Raw genomic sequence first — 22,370 nt, forward strand, 5'->3', positions numbered from 1 at the left:
ATAGTTGGCAAGAAATAAGCAGCAAGACAGTTCAGAACTGTCTTGCTCACTGAGGTTTCAAGTATTCAGACTTGAAGATACCAGTAAGGCCGTGAGTGAAAATGGAACTTTTCACTACTTCAACAAGTTAGGAATATGAACAATTTGAAAGTATCAACAATCATCTTGAATGTCACAATTAAAAAGGAAGATTTGGAACCTGCATTTGTAGATAGTATTATATGAAGGCAGAACATTATCTGCATTAGGGGTCTGCACTGATTTTGTTCAATGTGTACACTGGATGAATTCCTCCATCAATAACTATTAGGAACCAATACACAATTTTACAGTGTGGGTAGTACTATTGGTATGTTCTAATTTGTTCTGTATTTCATTTAAATATGTAATTATTTACTCATTTTTCCTTTTTACACCTTTTTAACTATTTCCATGAAACTTCGGCTAATTGGGGTGGTTGCTTAATAGAGCCAAAATGTAATGGGTCCCAATATGTCCCAATTAACTATATCCACTATACTGACTAATTTTATAAATGTGCTTCATGAAGTGACCCTGTGGTTAACTGACACAATGCTGGTTGCAGATTTTACACAAATCAATAATATTCTTCAAAACTGAAAAGAGAATGAGGACATTATTGTCAGAGTCTTTAATTGCAATGTTAGCTGAATTAAGTCAACTTATTCCAAAAGCTGAAAAGAAATGTCCTTCTCTCTGGGAAGCATCCCTTCATTCTGCTTTGAATGTCCTTGTGAGTCTCAAAGTTCCTTTGCCTATTGAAGGTTATGTACCAAACTTCTTTGCAGGGAAATATTGTGCAGCTTTTCAGAAAATCTGGTACATCTTTTCTGGTTACCAGCTGAAATCAAACTCTTGCAACTGGCCTGTACTCTTAAAGCAAGCTGTGATCAAACCTTACTCATGTAGTTCACATGAACATTGTTCATTTTTCCAGCAAACTGCTTCGTAAGAAGGAAGATGGAACTGGTGATGCCCAACAAACAAACTATCTACCTAAATATGAAAGAGTAAAAGAGGTCTGCCAACAGGCGAAGTACCAAACAGCCTGCGAACAACCTGGACAGGTAAATGACAGTAATCATGAATGAGACTATGCTGTGCCTGATTGTAGATCTGCAGCTTAATATCAGGGAACAAATTAAAAGTATTGTGTAAAGCATTAGAGAACCAATGCATGACCGATGTAGGAAATGAGGTCAGGGGCCACTCACCATTAGCATCAATGTTCAATTTATTTTGCTGGTCTCTTTGAAGCTTTATGTCAGTTGCTTGGTGATTACAGCAATCACACAGCTACTGCCCGTTGTTTGCCAATTTGTTGAAGTTTGACGTTGCTTAACATAAAAGCATTAACTACAAAGACCAGGTTGTAAACTTAATTATAGCTTCAATTATGCCATGTGATCACCACCAATTCCCTGAGCACAGATGTCACAAGCCACCTGCAAGCAGAACATAAAATCGCTATGGCTCTGAGAACACAGTCTTTGATGTTATTATTCCAATACCAAATATATAATTGCTTTGTATTCTTCAAGATTGATTCCTATCAAGCCCCCAGGTTGGTTCACCAAAATTTATGCCATCTAGGCCAATACTTTTGTACAATGAGAGAAGAGATTAAACCGAGGGCTCACTTAGCTCAAACATCCCAATTCTGTGGCAGTAATTGAAATGAAGAAGAATTCAAAGATTCAAAGTCCATTTATCCTCACATTAAATATACAGTATCCAACCGTGAGATACGTCTTCCCACTTGTCTTTCATTGGGAATTCTCCCTCTACCAGGTGAAAATGGGTCCCATAGCCAATCTATAAATATATGTATGCGTGTGTAGAATTAATGCACAAATTTTGGCAAGACTTATCTGACTTGTGTTATTTAAGTAGGCTCAGGAAAGACCTTAGTTCAGAACCTTTTTCCACAGTGCAGACACTTCTGTGTACTATGTACAGTGTTGCTTATAACCCTAGAAACAAATAAGATCAGATTCTCTATACTTATACAGTGATGCAAATAGGTACACACATGCACATTGAAATTGTACATACAAGTTTTATTTTGCAAGTGTGCCTGCGAATGATGCAGACCAGATACAAAAGCTGACCTTGGCTCTTTAAATAGGGTCTCCATTACTTGAATTATAATACTGAGTCCAATGTATGGATTGTGTAGCAGGTAAGTATGAAAGACTTTGTTCTTATTGCTTAGTTCTTGCCCAAAAAAAGTGGTGATTATTTATGACCACTCTACCCCTGCCAAATGACATAAAAGACCAACCCTCACCAGCAACAGGTCACACCTGGAATCTCACTCACTTCTGCCAGCTGACCATATCCTTGATCCACAAAGTACCAGAACCACTTTCCTTCACTCATGCTCCAATCCCTAATCCATGACTCACCTAAATTCTCATTTTTGCTCCACAATGCCCCTGATTCCTGTGCATAGATATGCTTGGCACATACAGGATTTGCCCTGACACCCCAGTCATTGCCACTCATTATGAATTCTGCTTCAACTGTTGTTTCTGATTGGAAACACTTTGCCTTAATGACCTTAACCTCCATTCTGTTTGATCCTTGTTATTATTCTGATGATTACCCCAGGAAAATTGCATTCAACGAGTCAGCTTTTGCAGTTTCCCTCAGCTCCAAGATTCCACCACCAGACTCTTTTCTCCACACATCCGTCCCCTCCATTTAATATTTTGGAGGCCATACCCTTCATTTCACTATTAATTCTCTGCTTACCGAATTTTAATTACACCTTAGATTTTCTCTTAAACCTCTCGAGTTGAATTAATGGAGTTTCAGATTTTGAGTATCTACTGAAACTAAATCAATTCATCTCTAGTGTTATGCAATGTACTCAACTGTATTCTCATATAACTTCTACCTTCTCTTCAAAAAAGCTTCCAGGAGGGAGTATAAGACTAATTGTAGCCTGGCCAATGCTTTGTTTCACTAAAATCATTAGGAATTACCACAACAAGGAGTTGTCAGACATTCCACTTCTGTGCCAACTTTCTGCACAGTGTACAGGGGCTTCCGACAGCAATACAATGACCAAAGCACCTGAACGTTTTTGAGATTCTCTTTATACACCACTCAAGGTTTCTCAGTGTTAGTTAGAGGCAAGGCAATATCAGAAGGTAGTGGAAAATCGCAAACAGTCAACATTATAGAGTCATAGAGAAACAGACCTTTGGCTCATCTAGTCCATTTCAAACTATTTATTATTCTGCCTCATCCCACATCAAGCTGCACCTGGACCATAGCCATCCATAATGCTCCCCTCCATGTTCCTATCCAAATTTTTCTTAAACATTGAAATCGACCCCACATCCACCACTTCCTCTGACAAATTATTCCACACTCTCAACATCCTCTGAGTGAAGAAGTTCCCCTTCAGAATGACTTTAAATATTTCACCTTTCATTCTTTACTTATAACTTCCAGTTTTAATACTAATTTCAGTTCTCATCCCACCCAACCTCAGTGGGAAGAGCCTAGCTTGCACTTACCCTGTCTATACCCCTCATAATTTTGTATAGCTCTATCAAATCTCCATTTTCTCAGTCTGCTACAATCCAGGGAATAAAGTCCTAACCTATACAACCTTATCCTACATCAAGTCCCAGCAACATTTTTGTAAATTTCACTGTACATTTTCAATCTTATTGATAGATCTCCTGTAGGTAAGTGACCAGAACAACACACAATACTCCAAATTAGGCCTCGCCAAGGTCTTATACAACTTTAACACAGCATGCCCATCTCCTGTACTCAATACTTTGATTTATGAAGGCCTATGTGCTAAAAGCTTTCTTTATGACCTTATCTACCCGTGACACCACTTTGAAGGAATTATGAATCTGTATTCCCAGATCCCTCTGTTCTACTGCATCCCTCAGTGCCATGCTGTTTAATGTGCAAGTCGTACCTTGGTTTGTCGCCATGTGTCTGCATTAAATTCCATCTGCCAATTTTCCATAATACCATAAAGTAGAGGAGCAGAATTAGGCCATTTAGCCCATTGAATCTGCTCTGCCATTTCATCATGGCAGATCCAATTTTCCTCTCAGCTCCAAATTCCTGCCTTACCCCCATATCTCTTCATGCTCTGACCTATCAGGAATCTATCAACCTCTGCCTTAAATATATTGTACATAAAGACTTGGCCTCTACAGCGACCTGTGGCAAAGAATTCCACTCTCTGGCATTTTTTTGGCCCATTTTTCCAGCTGAAAAATGTGTCAAGTGGAATTTCCTTTGTCAGAGCTGGGAAAGAGAAAAGCAAGTAATTTTGAGCTATGGAGAAGGTGAGTGGGAAGGATAAATATGACAAAGGAATTATCTCTGACAAGGTGAGGTCAGAGTTCCCATGGGGAAGAGCTAATGGAAACTGTTACATGGTTAAAATACAAACAATTGTAAATTATTGCAAAATTCAGGTCAAACTGGGCAATGGAGAGAGGGAATTTCACCTGCAGCCAAAATGACTTTTTGATTTGTTTCTCTTTTTATATTTGAACATTTCTGTGCTTGTTTTTCTCCTGGCACCTCCTGTTCCAATGGAATACTCATGCTTTTCCTGGTCCCACATAAATTTTAAGAAAATTTCAGTTATCCTTGCCGACAAGCCATTGGGATTGGTGTTTAGTATGCCTAGTGTCCCTTATCAATGAGTGAACCATGCTTACTGCAATTAGTCTCCCACTGAAAATATTTCTGTGATTTGGTATGTCACCAAAGACACTCGCAAACTTCTACATGGGGAGCATTCTAACTGGCTGCATCATTGTCTGGTATGGGGGGAGCACAGCACAGGATCTACATTAGCTGCAGAAAGGTGTAAACTAAGTCAGCTCCATTATGAGCACTAACCTCCCCAGCATTCAGGACGTTTATGAGCAATGCCTCAGAAAGGCGGCATCCATCTTTCAGGATACCCATCCCCCAGGGCATGTCTTCCTCTCATTGGGGAGGAGGTACAGGGTCCTGAAGGCACACACTCAATGATTCAGGAATCACTTCTTCCCCTTCGCCATTAGATTTTTGAATAGATATTGAACCCATGAACACTACCTCACTATGAATAAACTCATCTCGGGCTTCCAGATGGGTACACGCATCGGTTTTAACTGATATTTCAATGACAAACTCTGCCATCTTCATCAGGATAGTTTGTCATCGAAACGTCAGTTAAAACCAGTATGAAACCCAAGAAGAGTTTATTCATCATATATACTGAGAAAACACTAGATCCTTTTTCACAACTTCACTTCATTTTTTTACACTATTTAGTTTAAATTATATATATAATGAAATTCACAGTTTTTATTATTATATATTACAATGTCCTGCTGCCGCAAAACAATAAATTTCACGACTTATGCTGGTGATAATAAACCTGATTCTGATTGAACAGCTACTCTGAACTGTTCAGAGGCTAGATTAAGGCAGCAAGTGGTACTCAGTCCATGCTGAAACCAATAATCCTGGGCAGAGTCCAGATCATCTATATATCTGAGGATGTCATATTATAATTTTCGGGCTATAACAGCAGCTTCATGTAAATTCTAATAATATATTAACAATTCAGAAATTATGGTCTAAATTTGAACGTCCTCCGTTCACATAGATCAGCGTGTATCAATCCCAAAGGTGGTCAACTTCTGCCATAATCAGAAGCAAGTGACAAACACTTCTCTGCATTAAAATGCCTTACTGGAAACAGGATTTTTGAACAAAACCACAATAGTCTACTTTATTACATTCCTTTCTATGACCTACAAACGCCAAATGTATTTAACTGTAAAATCCGCCTGAATACTTCCATTATAAAAGGATTATCCCAAAAGTATTGGACTCTTGTGGTTCTATGTAGCAGTTAGTAATTTTCTGCACCGTCCCCTGTGAGTCATTGTGACAGAGCCCTGATAGATTGCGTGCTGCTTGCAATATTTAGTTCCCTGTTGTTGACACTAAAAAAACTTGTAAGAAAAATCTTCAAATAGAAATTCATGAGAAATGAAATTGATCATAGCGTTCACCAAATCACTTTTTGATCCTTTCGTATGTTAGGTTTACAGTGAATACCTTGCGTGACTTTTTAGCTCTCACCGTTGAATTACAGCCTTTTCCTTCAAAGCCCATTTTGAAGGGTTTGATGGAAGGCTGATATGCATTATGATAGCTATGAGTCAAGTTGTCCTAAACCTTAAATCACAAAAGAATAAGAGTAAACCAATAAAAATTCTTTAAGCATCAACTTTCAACATTCCTGAGGTGTCGTGTGCAATTGAGATTACAAATGAATGTTAGTCGGGGTGTGCCTGAAATATATCAAATAATTATTAAGCAAACATTTCAGTGACAGAAGCAAACAGCTATAGTGATTCTGGATGTGAACATACTGGTACCACCTCACAAAATGCTGGAGGAACTCAGCAGGCCAGGCAACATCCATGGAAAAGAGTAAACGGTTGACATGTCAATCAGAGACCCTTCATCAGGGGTGTGCTGATGAAGGGTCCGTGCCCGAAAAGTCATCTGTTTGCTCTTTTCCATGGATGCTGCCTGGCCTGCTGAGTTTCTCCAGCATTTTGTGTGTGTTGCTTTGGATTTCCAGTATCTGCAGATGTTCTCTTGTTTAATACATAGTGATACACTTATGCAGCAGGGTGGGACAAGTAGCCTCTGAGTTTTCAGATTAGGATCTGGTCAGATTTTGATGGCACTTGTTTTATGGCCAAGAGGAAAGCTTGAACATCTATAGCTGGGTTTACAGACAAAAAGTTCATTTATATAATTATTCTATTAAATTAGAAAAATGGAACATAAAGTCCAAAACAGTTCAGGATCGGAGTTGAAAAGCAATTCTTCATCCACAATGAACAGTAATTAAACTGTTCTGAGTGGGCAAGCAAATATCACCAAATATTCAAGAGATAATTGATCAAGGGATTATCGTTTTCCATGGGAGCATTGGATGGGTTGGTTAAATAACCAAATAATTGACCTTCATTGCACTCAGCTGCAGGATTTACGAGTAGTAACCTGCCTAATCTTTTATTTTCCGAAACAGTCAGTTGTGTAAATTGGCAAAAGAAAAGCTCCCCAACTCTTCACTTTCCACAGGGATCGCTCCCTCCATGATTCTCTTGTCCATTCAACCCTCCCATCTAATCTCCCTCCTCGCTCCAGCTCACTCACCTCCTCCCTCAGCTCCACTCGGTGACCCAAATAGTCCTTCCAGGTGAGGACACACTTCACCTGTGAATTTGTTGGGGTCATGTACTGTGTCCAGTGGCCTCCTTTACATTGGAGAGACCAGATGTAGTTTGGGGGATTGCTTTGTAAAGCAACTTCATTCCATCCACAACAAGAAGGATTTCCCGGTGGCCAATGGTATTAATTCCAATCCCCATTCCTATTCCAACATGTCAGTCCATGGCCTCCACTACTGCCAAGTTGAAGCCACCATCACACTGGAGGAGCAACACCTCATAATCTGTTTGGATAGCCTCCAAACTGATGGAATGAACATCAATTTCTCCAATGTCCAGTAATTCCCCCCCCCCTTCCTTCTTCAATTCCCCACTCTGCTCCACCGTATCTTTTCTCTTTTCCTCACCTGCCTAACTTTTCTCCTTGGTATCCCTCCTCCTTCCGTTTCTCCCATGGTCCACTCTTGTCTCTTATTATATTCCCTCTTCTTCAGCCCTTTACATTTTCACCTCCCAGCTTCTAACTTTGTCTCCCCTCCCCCACCCACCTACCTTCCCCCTCACCTAGCTTCACCTATCACCTTCTATCTTGTATTCCTTCCCCTCCTTCCTCCCACCTTCTTGTTCTGGCTTCTTCCCCCTTCCTTCCCAGTCCTGATGAATCTTAAACATCAACTGTTTATTTCCGTCCATAGATGCTGCCTGACCTGCTGATTCCTCCAGTACTTTGTGTGTGTTGCTCTTGTTTATGATTGTCTCTTGTAAGATGTACAACAAAAATTTTGTTTTGTATGTCAAATGGATAATTTCTTCACAATATATCAAGGTAATAGAAATGAAAAAAAAAACAGTGAAAGAATGCAAAATATAGAATTACAGTTACAGAGGAATTGTAGTGTAGGCAAAAAATAAAGTGCAAGCCCAGTTGAGGAGAATTGTACACACGGTTTGTTCAATGGCTTTAGGCTTATATACTTTTATATGATATAACACATGAATTTTTGAAAAGTTTCTACCTCAAAAGTCAGTTTGCTCATTAAGGTTCGTTGTTCTGGTATCTATCAATACTTCTGATAATGAATGGTAAAATGATGAATTATATCATTAATATAAACTTTTATATTCAGTATATAAAAGAGCCAGACATTATTAGATTAACTGCTGATCAGAGGTAGTGTCACAGAGGCAGAAAAGGAGGGTGTCATGGAGGGATTGCCTACTAAGTTTCTGTGGGTGGGAGTTAGAAACAGAAAGGGGTCAATAATTCTACTGTGTGTCCAATAGTAACAGGGACATCAAGGAGCAGATAAGGAGACAGCTTCTGGAAAGATGTAGTAATAACTGGGTTATCATGGTGGGAGATTTTAATTTCCCCAATATTGATTGGCATTTCCCTAGAGCAAGGGGTTTAGATGGGGTGGAGTTTGTTAAGAGTGTTCAGGAAGGTTTCCTGACACAATATGTGGATAAGCCTACAAGAGGAGAAGCTGTACTTGATCTAGTATTGGGAAACGAACCTGGTCAGATGTCAGGTCTCTCAGTGGGAGAGCATTTTGGAGTCAGTGATCACAATTTTATCTCCTTTACCATAGCGTTGGAGAGGGATGGGAACAGACAAGTTAGGAAAGCGTTTCATTGGAGTAAGGGGAAATATGAAGCTATCAGGCAGCAACTTGGAAGCATAAATTGGAAACAGATGTTCTCAGGGAAATGTTCGGCAGAAATGTGGCAAATGTTCAGGGGAGATTTCAGTGGTGTTCTGTACAGGTACGTTCCAATGAGACAGGCGAAGGATGGTAGTACATGGTGTACAAAGGCTGTACAAAATCTAGACAAGGAGAAAAGAAAAGGTTATGAAAGGTTAAAAAAAACTAGAGATCTAAAAGATTATAAGGCTAGCAGGAAGGAGCTTAAGAATGAAATTCAGAGATCCAGAAGGGGCCATGAGAAGGCCTTGGTGAGCAGGATTAAGGAAAACCCCAAGGCATTCTACAAGTATGTGAAGAGCAAGAGGATAAGATGTGGAGAGAATAGGACCAATCAAGCAAGTATGACAGTGGAAAAGTGTGTATGGAACCGGAGGAGATAGCGGAGGTATTTAATAAGTACTCTGCTTCAATATTCACTACAAAAAAGGACCTTGGCGATTGTAGGGATGACTTGCAGCAGACTGAAAAGCTTGAGCTTATAGACCTTAAGAAAGAGGATATGCTGGAACTTATGGAAGGTTTTAAGTTGGAGAAGTCACCAAACCGAATGAGATGTACCCCAGGCTACTGTGGGAGGTGAGGGAGAAGATTGCTGAGCCTCTAGCAATGATGTTTGCATCATCAACGGGAACAGAAGAGGTTCTGGAGGATTGCAGGGTTGAAGATGTTGTTCACTTATTCAAGAAAGGGAGTAGAGATAGCCCAGGAAATTATAGACCAGTGAGTCTAACTTCAGTGGTTGATAAGTTGATGGAGAAGATCCTGAGAGACAGGCTTTATGAACATTTGGAGAGGCATAATATGATTAGGAATAGTCAGCATGGCTTTGTGAAAGGCTGGTCGTGCCTTACGAGCCGGATTGAATTTTTTGAGGATGTGTAAGCACATTGATGAAGGTAGAACAGTAGATGTAGTGTATATGGATTTCAGCAAGGCATTTGATAAGGTACCCCATGCAAGGCTTATTGAGAAAGTAAGGAGGAATGGGATCCAAGGGACATTGCTTTGTGGATTCAGAATTGGCTTGCTCACAGAACGCAAAGAGTGGTTGTAGACGAGTCATATTCTTCATGGAGTTTGGTGACCAGTGGGGTGCCTCAGGGATCTGTTCTGCGACCCTTTCTCCTCATGAATTTTATAAATGACCTGGATGAGGAAGTGGAGGGATGGGTTAGTAAATTTGCTGATGACACAAAGGTTGGAGGTGTTGTGGATAGTGTGAAAGGCTATCTGAGGTTGCAGCAGGACATCGATAGGATGCAAAACTGGGCTGAGAAGTGGCAGATGGAGTTCAACCCAGATAAATGTGAAGTGGTTCATTTTGGTAGGTCAAATATGATGGCAGAATTTAGTATTAATGGTAAGACTCTTGGCAGTGTGGAGGATCAGAGGGATCTTGGGGTCTGTGCCCATAGGATGCTCAAAGCTGCTGCACAGCTTAACAGTGTGCTTAAGAAGGCATACAGTGCTTTGGCCTTCCCTAAGGGATTGAGTTCAAGAGCCGAGAGGTAATGTTACAGCTGTATAGGACCCTGGTCAGACCCCACTTGGAGTACTGCAATCAGTTCTGGTCGCCTCACTACAGGCAGAATGTGGAAATCATAGAACAGGCGCAGAGGAGATTCACAAGGATGTTGCCTGGATTGGGGAGCATGCCTTACAAGAATAGGTTGAGTGAACTTGGCCTTTTTTCCTTGGAGCGACAGAGGATGAGAGGTGATCTGAAAGAGGTGTATAAGATGATGATGAGAAGCATTGATCATGTGGATAGTCAGAGGCTTTTTCCAAGGACTGAAATGGCTAACACGAGAGGGCACAGTTTTAAGGTGCTTGGAAGTAGGTACAGAGGGGATGTCAAGGGTAAGTTTTTTCGCAGAGAGTGGTGAGTGCATGGAATGGGCTGCCGGTGACTGTGGTGGAGGTGGATATGATAGGGTCTTTTAAGAGACTCCTCGAATGGTACATGAAGCTTAGAAAAATAGAGGGCTATGGGTACCCCTAGGTAATTTCTAAAGTAAGTACATATTCGGCACAGCATTGTGGGCCGAGGGGCCTGTAACATGCTGTAGATTTTCTATGTTTCTATTAACATAGAGTGGGTGAATATAAAGAGGAGAATGCGGAAACCAATGCTTTAGGGATATAATTACATTACCATTCATGCCATTAACTAAATTTGAAAAATAATGCAAAGGACTTAGCTGATGATTGTAATGCAGCAGGTGCCACATCCGTTACAGCAGCAAATTGCCTAGAAGGAACACAATTATAAAAGGAATGTTCAGAGCGTGATGTTTCAGGAACTTAGCCAAGCCTGCTGCTTCCCACTGAGGTGATAACACCCTTTTAAATATTATGCAAACACGCAAGGCTGGATGGATCCCTATCAGGAAATTCACCTGAGTGAAGCAGTTAAAACCTACTTTCATGTGGCAGAGTTTTAAAAGGGACTACTCACTGGAGAAATTACTTTCAGGAATTAGAGAGTTGCTTGAGTATGATATTGTGTGGCGTGAAGTTGGAGCAACACGGCCTCCAGTTGATAGGAAAAACTCATATTCAGGAAGTTGAAGAGAGAATTCAAGTGATGCCAGATATGTAAGAAATGACAGGATTAAGTTGATAATGGCTTATCATTCGGTGCATAATAATTAGAGGAAATAAATGTTGGAAGTTGAAGCCATGTGGCAAATATACATCAGGAATGAAGTTTAAATAGCCAAGTAGAAACATGAAAAGCCCTGTAAGTTTAGTAGACTTGGAGCTGGAGGAAAGCCTGCAGAGATTAATACTTAAGTTGCGTGTAGCCCACTGTTGCACTTTGAGCATGGAGGAGAAATCAGTGCATGGTAATAGAAGAAGGCCATAAAACCACACTGGGTCCTAAAATGTTAAAATTATTAGGCCAGGTTGTTCAAAGTTGACTTGTATTCCCTCAAGTGTACAAGGCAGAACAATAGGCTAGTCGAGCTGATTATAACTGTAAAGGGACTTCATGGGGTGGAGAGATGATTATATGAACCCTAGTGAAAAAAACCAGAATGATAAGGAACAATCCTATAATTAAGGAAGCAGGCAGAAGGCAGCATGTTTTCACACAATGCCAAGTAAGAAATCTTGAATGCTTCTCTGAGAAGCTGGGTTAATTAAATCTTTCAAAACTGAAAGATTGTTGTAGTTAGAAGTCTGGAAATCAGCCCCTTTCTCAGAATGTCCAGCAGCAAAATAAGTGTGATGCGCTGATAAGTGATGGGGTGTAATTCTTTTTTTTGATATTTGGGATTAAGCTTGAGTAGGCCAAAGCAGTGGGCAGAAATGCCACCATATTATCCAACTGACAGCTAGAAGATTCACAGGAAAATTTCATGTGCACCCTTGGGATAAGGCCATATGGATCTTTTCATCCACACAAGTGTCCTCTTTATGGGAAGTAATATTACTTAAACAGAATAAAACTGCACCTTTTAATTTCCAATATAGCAGTTTTTTTTTGGGGGGGGGGGTTGTGGAGCTGGTATTGAAAGGAATGCCTTTGAGAGAAACGTAATCTAATATCTGCTAAAAATAAAATAATGCAGCATCTTTGAATAACTTCCTATGGATAGAAATCCATAAATGTTTACGAGCAAATCTACTGAAGATTTACTTGACTATGTTGCAATAAGTCAATATTTCATAGCAGGCATTCTTAAGCATTAAAAACAAGGAAGTATAAAAGCTATGGAGCTTTCACTGGATGTGAGCTGACCACAACAGGGAACTTTTCAACAGAAATGAAAGTTGTTTGCTCTACATGGTATGTGCTTTTTGAAAGAAACAATATACATTAAAGTCCATATTGCCAATTATATGCTATGATTGGACATGTTAGGCTTTTGCTAATTCAATTTAACTGAGATTAATGAGTTTAAGTTGCATGACATTTGTGCTGAGAAATAATTTATATTTGGAAGTACTTACCAAAGAGACATGTAAAAGGTTGTAAAAGTGAGATTAAAAGGCAAGGATTAAAATCTTGCATAATAAATCATTTAAGTCAATTACAGAAATATAATACATGGATCTGATTCAACATCTACAGTATGTTTATGCTGGTCAAAGCCAAAGAAAACATTTTGGTTTATTGGCCCAGTATTAGAATTTATTTGATGCTACATTTCACTCCTTACTCTGGCTGCAGACCGTGACCTTTCGAAGCCTGTGAAAATCAAAAACTGCAGATACTGGGAAGCCTGAACAAACACAAAAAGTCCTGAAACGGCCAACAGGTCAGGCAGCATCTGAAAGAAGAGAGACAGTTACTGTTTCAGGTCGAAGTCCCTTTGTGCAGATCTAGAGAGAGCAAAAATAAATCTGTTTTTAAGTTGTAGAGAGGAATGGATAGGACAAAGGAGGGAGCTCAGGGCTGCTGTGAGGACAAGCCATTGATGAAGTGATCTGGGTGTTGGATTAATGAGGGAAATTATAGTGAGAGAACAAGAGCAAAGAAACCTAAAAACAATGAGATGAGAGCAGTCAGGCAGAGAAAACAGAAACAAAGCGATATCAAAACTGTGAAATGCAGAGCTATCGGGAATGCCAAACAGGTTGGGCTGTGAAAGGGAAGAGAGAAAAGCTAAGCCAATAATACTCCTACTGAATTTGTTTGGGCAAATTCAGATTAGAATTCAATTAGTATTTCATTTTGTAACATCAAATAGTAGCAGGAAAACATTCATTCCTTTCCTTTAGTAATTGATGCATGGGAGCAACAGTCAGACTTTGACAGTTGCCTTGGAGTTACTTAGAAAACAACTTACCAAATACACAGGAGAAGAGATGAGATGAAATATAGTGAAGGATAAGACAGAGGTGAGGGAGATGAGGGAAGGAAAGGAATAGAGGTTAGAAAGATAGGGAGAAAAAGACATAAAAGAAAAGAGAGTGCTGAAGGAGAAATATAATCAGTGAAGAGAAAACTGGGAAGAGGGAGGGAGGAAAAACATTAGGGTAAGAGATGGCCAGAAATAGAATGGAGAATGGTTCAGAGGAATGGAAAATTGAGAGAAGGGTGAAAGGAACAAAGGGCAGAAAGGAACAGAAGAATGGGCAGAGGAATGAGATAGAAAGGAATGGAATGGGGGGGACCACAGGAGAGGTGAAGAAGTGGATCAAATGATGAAGGAGTCAAACAGAGCTACCAGGGGACTGACTATAGGACAGTACTAGGAAAGTTGGGAGAGAAAAGAGGAAGAGAAATGGAAGGCAGAGTAGAGTTGGAAACCAGGGAGAAGAAGTTAAGTGACAATTTGAGGACAGAGGAAAAGGAAGATGGGGACAAGTAAAGAAAGAAATAGCAGGACTACAGTTTTAAAAACTCTTTTGTTGTAAAGCTATGGGCAAATATTAGCAGGAAAATGGAAACATTAACATGGAAAAACTATTTGTCCCCTTACACTGTTTTTAATTCCCTTTGCTTTACGTGTGAGTGGAAGATGTCTGTTCGAGTTGGCCTCAGCGAACTGATATGTCAAAGCCGTTCACTTCGTAGCACAATTATGCTAGTATGTCATGTGTTTTTCAATACAACATTGAGTTATGTTGTTGTATTAGATGCCGAAAATTATTACAGTGGGTTCCAGTTAATCGGGACCAGTCCATTTTGAGCCAATTAGCCAAAGTTTCATTGAATGGTGTTAAAGGTATATAAAAGACAAACTACTATTTAATTGGGCAACAAATTATGTAATCAAATGGAATACAGAACAAATTAGAGCACTATCAATACCGTACTATAAAACTGTGTATTTGTTCCTAATATTTATCAATGGAGGAATTAATTCAATGTACACTACCACGTTCTTTTGATTGACTGTAAATGAACAAAACCAGTGTGGACACCTAGCGTAGATAATGGACTGCCTTCATACAATGCTATTGATGATATCATCCTCCATATCTTTTTCATTGTACCATTTAAGATGATTGATGATACCTTCAAATTCTTCATAGTTTCTAACTTGTTGAAGTAGTGAAATATTGCATTTTCACTTCCAGCTGTTTCTGGGATCTCCAAGACTGAATACTTGAAACTGCAGTGAACAGAACAGTTTTGAACTGTCCTACTGTTTATATCTCACCAACAATCAGTGGCAAAAATCACTTTTTGAACACAAGCACATACAATTGAAGATATTTTAAAATTGTTCACTTTAAGTACAGTGTAGAGACTAACTGCCACACAAGTGCACATGTAGTTAGAAACTTAGTGAGACACTTTTCAGCAACAGTCTCCTGCCCTAACTAAGCAGCATAGTGTCCTAAATAAATGAAAGAAACCTGGCTATTTTCTCGATGAGCTTTTGTTCTTTAAGAGTTGTCCAAAATCAACATCCACCCTGATTCACCAACTGCAAAGTCATTGCATACAATGTCAGTTCAGGTCAAACTGCAAACTCAGACTGAAATGAGGCCGTAATGAAATCTTCCGATCAAAATACAGTTTATAGAAACCTGTGAAATGTCCTTATATATTTTGTTCATTCATTAACTGTGGGCACAGTTGGCAAGGCCAGTACCTGTTGCTCAATCCACCTTCAAGAAAATGGTGGTAGCAGTTCTGTTTGGTTAGAATGCTTCAGGAGTGGAGTCAATGGCAGTGCAGGAAAGGTAGTAGTGTCAGAGGTAGGCAGTTTTAATTCTCCTATGTAACACTTAATGTGAAGCTTTGGGTGATTATTTCCCATCACTTTGCATGTTCAAGGCCTCTTGAAATGTTTCAAAATGTGATAGTAACAGGCAGTGTGCACTCTCTACTTGGGCTGATGTGTATTGTGGAAGAGATATTTCTGATGTGGAAGGAGACCATTCGATCTATTGAGTCGATGCTGGCTGACAAATTGATCCCATTTCCCCACTATAGCTTATTCCCTTTCATTTGCTCATCGATTCCTGCCACTGCATGTGAGGAGTTTGCACATTGTCCCCGTAACTGTATGGCTTTCATCCAGGTGTTCCAGGTTCCTCCCACAGTCCAAAGATGTACCGGTTGGTCGGTTAATTGGTCCTTGTACATTCTCCCATGATTAGGCTAGGATTAAATAGGGGGATTGTTGGGCGGCATGGCTCGAAGGGCCTATTCTGCGCTGTGTCTCAATAAATAAACTCCTCCAGGAATACAGCAACCAATTACCCTACCAACTAGCATATCTTCCAGACAGCCTGAGGACAACCCAGATGGTCACAGGAAGAAAATAGAGCTGCAAACCACCAGCAGCAGAGTTCAGGATTGAATCAGGCAGGTGAAGCTATGAGGTAACACCTCGTCCTGCTACACCACTTCATTGTCACTAGATACACGTCCTTGTACTGGCTGTTCAAAGCTCAAAAAGCTCAAAGTAAATTTTATTATTTAAGTACATATATGTCACCATGTACAACTCTAAGATTCATTTTTCTTTGGGCATACTTAGCAATTCTTTATTTTCTGGAATTTTCCTCAATTGTTTGTGTCAACCATCGTGTCGCTAATACTTAGAACAGCAAAGCTGCATCAGATCGCAAGCAGTGAATGTGTAAGACGGTGGATGATGTGATTTGTTTTGAGCAGGTTGTTGGAACCGCACGCATGCAGGCAAATTAATTGCTTTGCAGATTAATAGAAAGATCTGGGTTTTCTCTAGGTGTCAGAAGGTGTAACACTACCTCCAGAATACCAGCAGCCTGTGAACTGGGAGCATCACATTTTACATGAGTGCTTGGCTCACACTGAATACTATCGAATGGCATTCATCAATAGCGACTGAAATACAGTCATGATCTAACATAGAGGAGGATGCATATGAGAACTCTGTTTTTACATGTCTACATCACCTAAAGAGATGTAGCTATAAGGAGTCAGGCTGAAAATGTAATCAGCTTGCATCAGGTCTAGATCAGGTTGACATGAGAGGCTGCCCAGTTTTTCCCCATCATTTTCACATTGTACACATATAATAATGGGCATTCTAAACATGGGGAAAAACTGCAGATGCTGGAAATCAAAGTAATACACACAAATTGCTGGAGGAACTCAGCAGGCCAGGCAGCATCTGTGGAAAAGAGTAAACAGTCAACGTTTCGGGCAGAGACCCTTCAGCAAGAATCCTGATGAAGTGTCTCGGCCCAAAACTGAGTTCCTCCAGCGTTTTTTGGATATTCTAAAGAGGCATTGTGAAAAAGGAGTGTTGAATAACTTTGTATCTTCTAAGAAGGTTTAGTATTAGATTAGGTCGCAGTATTACGTGAGTCTTTGATTTACTGATTCTTAAGGCCATTCAATATAGGTACTCGTTGCTAAAGTTGTGCAAGTTTATTGAGTGCTTTTATTTTGTTCATTGATTCTATTCCACACACCCCTTTGTTTTCTTTGCTCCCACACCCTTAAGGAGTTGCTCCAGGCACGCTGGATTCAACCAGTAAGTCCGACATCCACCACACCCCACCCCCCCCCCCCCCACACCAAATCGGAGAGTTCCTATCTGCTGCGAAAAGCCGTGCTGTCACTTTGCTTCATTGCCCAACACAGGAGATTTAATTATATGGGACATTAATTGGTGACCAAGAAGATAGTAACATGCAAATTCCCTAATGTGTGGCTGAGGGCCAGGCAATATGAAGATCAGTCAGGGAAATCCAGCTGATATTCCTACACTCCTCTTCAGTGACTGGTATTGTACACTTTCTGTCAGATACTTATGCCTAATTCATGTGTGCAAATCAGGGATTTCTGTTCACTTTATTAAGTCTGATGATGTCATTGTGTGTGTAATGCCCAACTCCATTACTGCAAGTCATCACTTGGAAGCTGGGGGTGTAACTCGGAACAGCCACACAAGAACAGGAGACAGAGCAGACTTGTTGCATTCACTTTTATTAATGAGACTCTGACACGGGAGAAATGGACGGTGCAGCTTTTGAACTCGCTGTCAACCATCAACCACTAGAGGATTGGTGCAAATCAGTGATTCAGATATTCCAAAGAGGAGCTGGTTATTTACTATAAGCAGATTTCAAAGAAAAGAGAAAAATCAAATAAATTAATGAAGGGGTTGTTTAACCTGACCTAAACTGCAGTGAAAAGTGCTGCAGGACAAAGAGATCTGCTCACCTTCACTTAACAAGCTCAGGCTTACCTTAAACATGGTGTGCAGGAAAAAAACAGTAACAAAGAATAAATATTACATTTATAATGTCTGGAGAGAGAGAAAGAAGGTTCATTAGGATGAAGATTGGAATGTAATACACATGTCAAATATCAAACAGATCTGAGGGGAAATAAATAACATGGTGGAAAAAATCCTATCAGAATTAAAAAATGTAGACAAAGTAAATTGTTTTGATTAATATTTCTCTCTCAGGTGTTGACAAAAATTATAAGGTACTATTAATTATTTTGAGGATACCATTGAGTACCCTGGTCATGTTTGGTGGATTATTCTTTAAGTCATTAAGTTCTAAACTATAATAGTGACTACATTCAGCAGAAAGGTCTCTGCTTGTTTGAGTTTCCTGAGGTAGTTAAAACTGCTTGCTCATGTGAGCATGGTGTCAAATTCAGCAGAGGAACAGAACAAATACAGAAACATCAATAAGACGAGAGCTCTGTGGAAAGTGATGGAGCTGGTAAACTCTTTTGTTTGACCACAGATCCTGGTATACTCCATGTCTCTACGATATTGCCTTGGTCTGATGTCTAGCTAATAAAATGTGAAGCTCGGCCTGGTGTCAGACGCAGGTAGAGGCATCCAATTAATAAAGACATTAGATTCCTGATTGAAGGATTAAACTATACTTTGTTTTAAACACATGACGACAATGGACAGCTGTGGGTTTTGCATTGCTCCTTTTTTGCCATATTGTTGTTTGTTGTTGCAAAGTACACTCTACCCTTACCTGTAGGTTGTATTATTCAATTTGAGCTGTGCTCTGGTTTCGAGCAGCTGACACTAAGATAACTTGCTGCTTTACTATCAGTCCATTTGTCCTCCAAATGGACTGATAGTTAATTTGTTAATTTGTCTGGCCAAGCAGATTAACAATGAAATGACCACATGATCCTCAATTAATGATTCAAGCAATTCAACATAATGGTGTCAATTTTCCCCAACAGACCTGATTCTGGAATGTTCAGTGTCAATACATCCCATTGTACAAATATTTAACACTTTATAGGTTGCCGAAGCCCCTTGGCCATTGAGTGGGATTAACCTACGTGTTTTAAATGAGCAAATAAAATAAACATATAAGTACTGATATCCCACGCCAATGTTCAGATAATGTAACAGTGGCTTTGAGATGTTTTGCAGTCAGGAAAGATGAAATAGAAATGCCAGCTCTCTTTTCACATACTAATTAGTATAAAATAATGAATAGAAAGGAAAGGAACTTCTGAAGTTTGACTTCTCAGTATTCATTGTTAATTGGGGTTTGTAAAGTCTTGCTCTTTATAAATCAGAAGTGGCAATGCGTTGAAGATGCTGCAGGAAGACTCCGGCTTCACAAGTGCAAAGGCACGACCAAAGTGCACACAGGCAGCAAGAAAAGTAAAAGTCTGCGTGGTCAGGCCTACGGCAGTAATGACTGTGATTGCTCAGGCAGCAGCTACAGGACACGTCCGTTGGAGAGGAGGAACCAAAGACAATTCCTCAGCATCCACTCAGCTCACAGTGAGTACACAGCAACCTGTGATCGTGGGTAGCACCTCCCTGGAAACGGGCCTTTGGTGCCACCTAGTGGCAGACAAATCATTTCCATCATTAACACTATGTCAGTTTTAATAGTTTATTACCCAGAAGATCTAGGGTCAGGTCAGCCAAGGACAAGCATGTTGCGTAGGCTCATTTGCTGCATCCTCAGGCAAAGAGGTTCTTGTGGTTGCTTCTGGGCACTGTCTCCGGAAAGGAGGACAACTCCCAGCTAATCCAGTGGACTACAGATTCCATGTGTTATAACCAAGTGACCGGTAAATGGCCACTCAGATGCCTGCAGACATTCAGGGCAACTCCAACAAGGGAAGTTCTGAGTCACAAGCAAAGCATTCCTGCTCCATTTGGTTTTAAAATATCAATAAAACTATTTGGTTAACTTTTTCAAAAACACAAAAGATTCTGCAGATGCTGAAAATCTTGAGGAACACACACAAAATGCTGGGGGAGCTCAGCAAGTCAGGCAGTATCCATGGAGGGAATAAACTGTTGATATTTTGGGTCAACACTCTTTGTAAGGACTGCTGATGAAGGCCCGTCCTGCCTTGAAAGAACCAGGAAAGCTTAAAGATGTGTTGGCAAAGCTATAGGGCTGGATTTCTTAACAGCTGGGAAAACTATGGTAGTGTGAATGGTAGAAAAAAACACTGGCCTGTTTTTTTTATGATTTTCTGATAGCTAGGTCCACCACCCTGACCCTTCACTAACAATTAGATGGTTCAACCCCTTCCACGATGAGGGCAGCCATTGTTAAAGCAAGATCATGTGAAATATTCTCACTGAGAGTTTCCCACTGTACACAGTTCTTTAGTGACATGGTTGTATGTGCATGATGAATATCTGTATATTAAAAATATGTCTCCCTGTGAAACAGAATTTAAGCACCGCTTCCTCCGCACTCGTCCGATCCGCTCAGTTTCTGTCGAATTGGAAGGCGAGGTGTATGACATTGATCTGGAAATTGAAGAACTTGAGTCTCTGATGCCAAAAAATATTAGCATGGGCCTTTCTCAAGAAGAGAAAACAGCTGGTGAAGGAGAGCAGAGCAGCAAAGTAATCACTGAAGACAGTAGTAAGGCCCATGAATCAGTGACAGATTCAGTTAAAGTCACACACAAGTAAGTTTGGCTTATACCCTGAACAGTCATATTCTATAACATTTCAGAGCTATGCTTAGAAATTGCACAATTCATTGTTAATGAAAAATCAGTAGTAAATGAACTTTAAGCACTAAGCCTGTGATTTTCCTTCTGAGGTGTTGTGTCTGATTCATCAGCCCACAGAGGAGCCCAGACATGTGCAGGGATTTTCTGTCCATGCCTGGAACCTCTGCCAGGATTTCAACAGGCACATATACAGCTACACCCTCTATGGGCAACTTTTGCAGCCATTCACAATGCTTTCAGGGGATATGCCGTGGTTAGCATGGCCCAGTTAGACCCAAGGGCCTATTTCTATATTACTCATTGATGTTACTCAAAGGGCAATCCTGACTGAGCATTCCTCACACTGGGGAACCTGGCTTTGGGAGATTGCCCTCAAGTGATATATTTACCCCCATCTCTGTCACGCACTTCCTCTTTGGCCCTTGCCTATCCAGTTTAAACCTTCACCAACCATAATCCAACTCCCAATCAGCTACACTTCCAACCCGACACCAGTCCGTCACCTTCCCCTCAAGACTAACTACCTCCCAGTCTGTGCTCCCCTTCCAAACTGCCTTCCTCCCCTCCTACCTACCGTTGTGACTGTGAACGAAGTCACCCGAGAGACACTGAAGCTGCTGGGTGCAGAAGTTGTTATTTAGCAAAAGAAAAGCAGCAGGCATCATACTTGAGACACTCGGAAGAAGAGACCTGCTTGACCCAACATTACACAACATTTTTATATGCTGAAGATCAAACGTAACAGGAGGACAATTCTATAGTTACATGCATCTACAATGCTTTGTTTGAATTACATATAATTTTCAAATACCTCCAACTTCACACTCAGGCTCCAGACACCCAAAATGAATGTTAATCTCCACTGACACTACAGCAGCATTCATGTATATGCGGACAGACAGCTCAGGTGAATGGATGTTTCCTGGTTTGCAATAATGGCAGTCTGCAGCTCCAGGAAGACCGTTTTTCTGGGCTGCATTTTAAATTCAGTCTACAATCATGTTCAGTTCTGAAAGCTGGTTGCTGTTAAAGTTAACACTTACTAGATACCATAACTCCAGAATGAGCCCTAAACCTACCACAGAAAGATTTGGAGTTATTCTCTCAATATCCTGAATGAGTTTATTTGAGTAAGCATGTTATAGAACTCCTGGATTCACTTTTGGATTTTGCTGGACTGTATATTGATGTGGTCTTTTATCTTCTGTACTTATTTCTTTCCTCTGAAGGTGTTACATTCTTGCCAATGAAACAGTGCATTGTGAGAAAGAGCTGTATCAGTCAGCTAGAGCATGGAAGGACCACAAGAGTTACATAGATAAAGAGGTTAGATGACGTACAGGGAGACAATTTTCGAGTTGGCGGTCAGCAGATTTTGTCAATGACAGGCCGGTTGTTGCCAGTGGGAAGGGGCAGGAACTGATAATTGTAAATTCCTACGGGAATGCCAAGAAATGGCCAACTTCCAATGGCAGGAAACCAACAGATGGATATCTCAGTTATGCACCAAAG

General features: G+C 40.3%; 1 protein-coding gene across 10 annotated transcripts in view; it reads left to right on the top strand.

The window, feature by feature from the left end:
• The window catches only part of sulf1 (sulfatase 1), a 367,408-nt gene that overhangs the window by 312,743 nt on the left and 32,295 nt on the right, over positions 1 to 22,370 (top strand). For all 10 annotated transcript variants that reach the window (XM_059982554.1, XM_059982537.1, XM_059982579.1 and 7 more), the window contains 4 exons: positions 959 to 1,088; positions 19,443 to 19,653; positions 20,567 to 20,810; positions 22,088 to 22,184. In XM_059982554.1, the coding sequence (XP_059838537.1) occupies positions 959 to 1,088; positions 19,443 to 19,653; positions 20,567 to 20,810; positions 22,088 to 22,184 (682 nt within the window). The remainder of the gene's footprint in view (positions 1 to 958; positions 1,089 to 19,442; positions 19,654 to 20,566; positions 20,811 to 22,087; positions 22,185 to 22,370) is intronic.

Source organism: Hypanus sabinus, chromosome 1 (assembly GCF_030144855.1).
Source record: "Hypanus sabinus isolate sHypSab1 chromosome 1, sHypSab1.hap1, whole genome shotgun sequence".
NCBI classification, from domain to species: domain Eukaryota; kingdom Metazoa; phylum Chordata; class Chondrichthyes; order Myliobatiformes; family Dasyatidae; genus Hypanus; species Hypanus sabinus.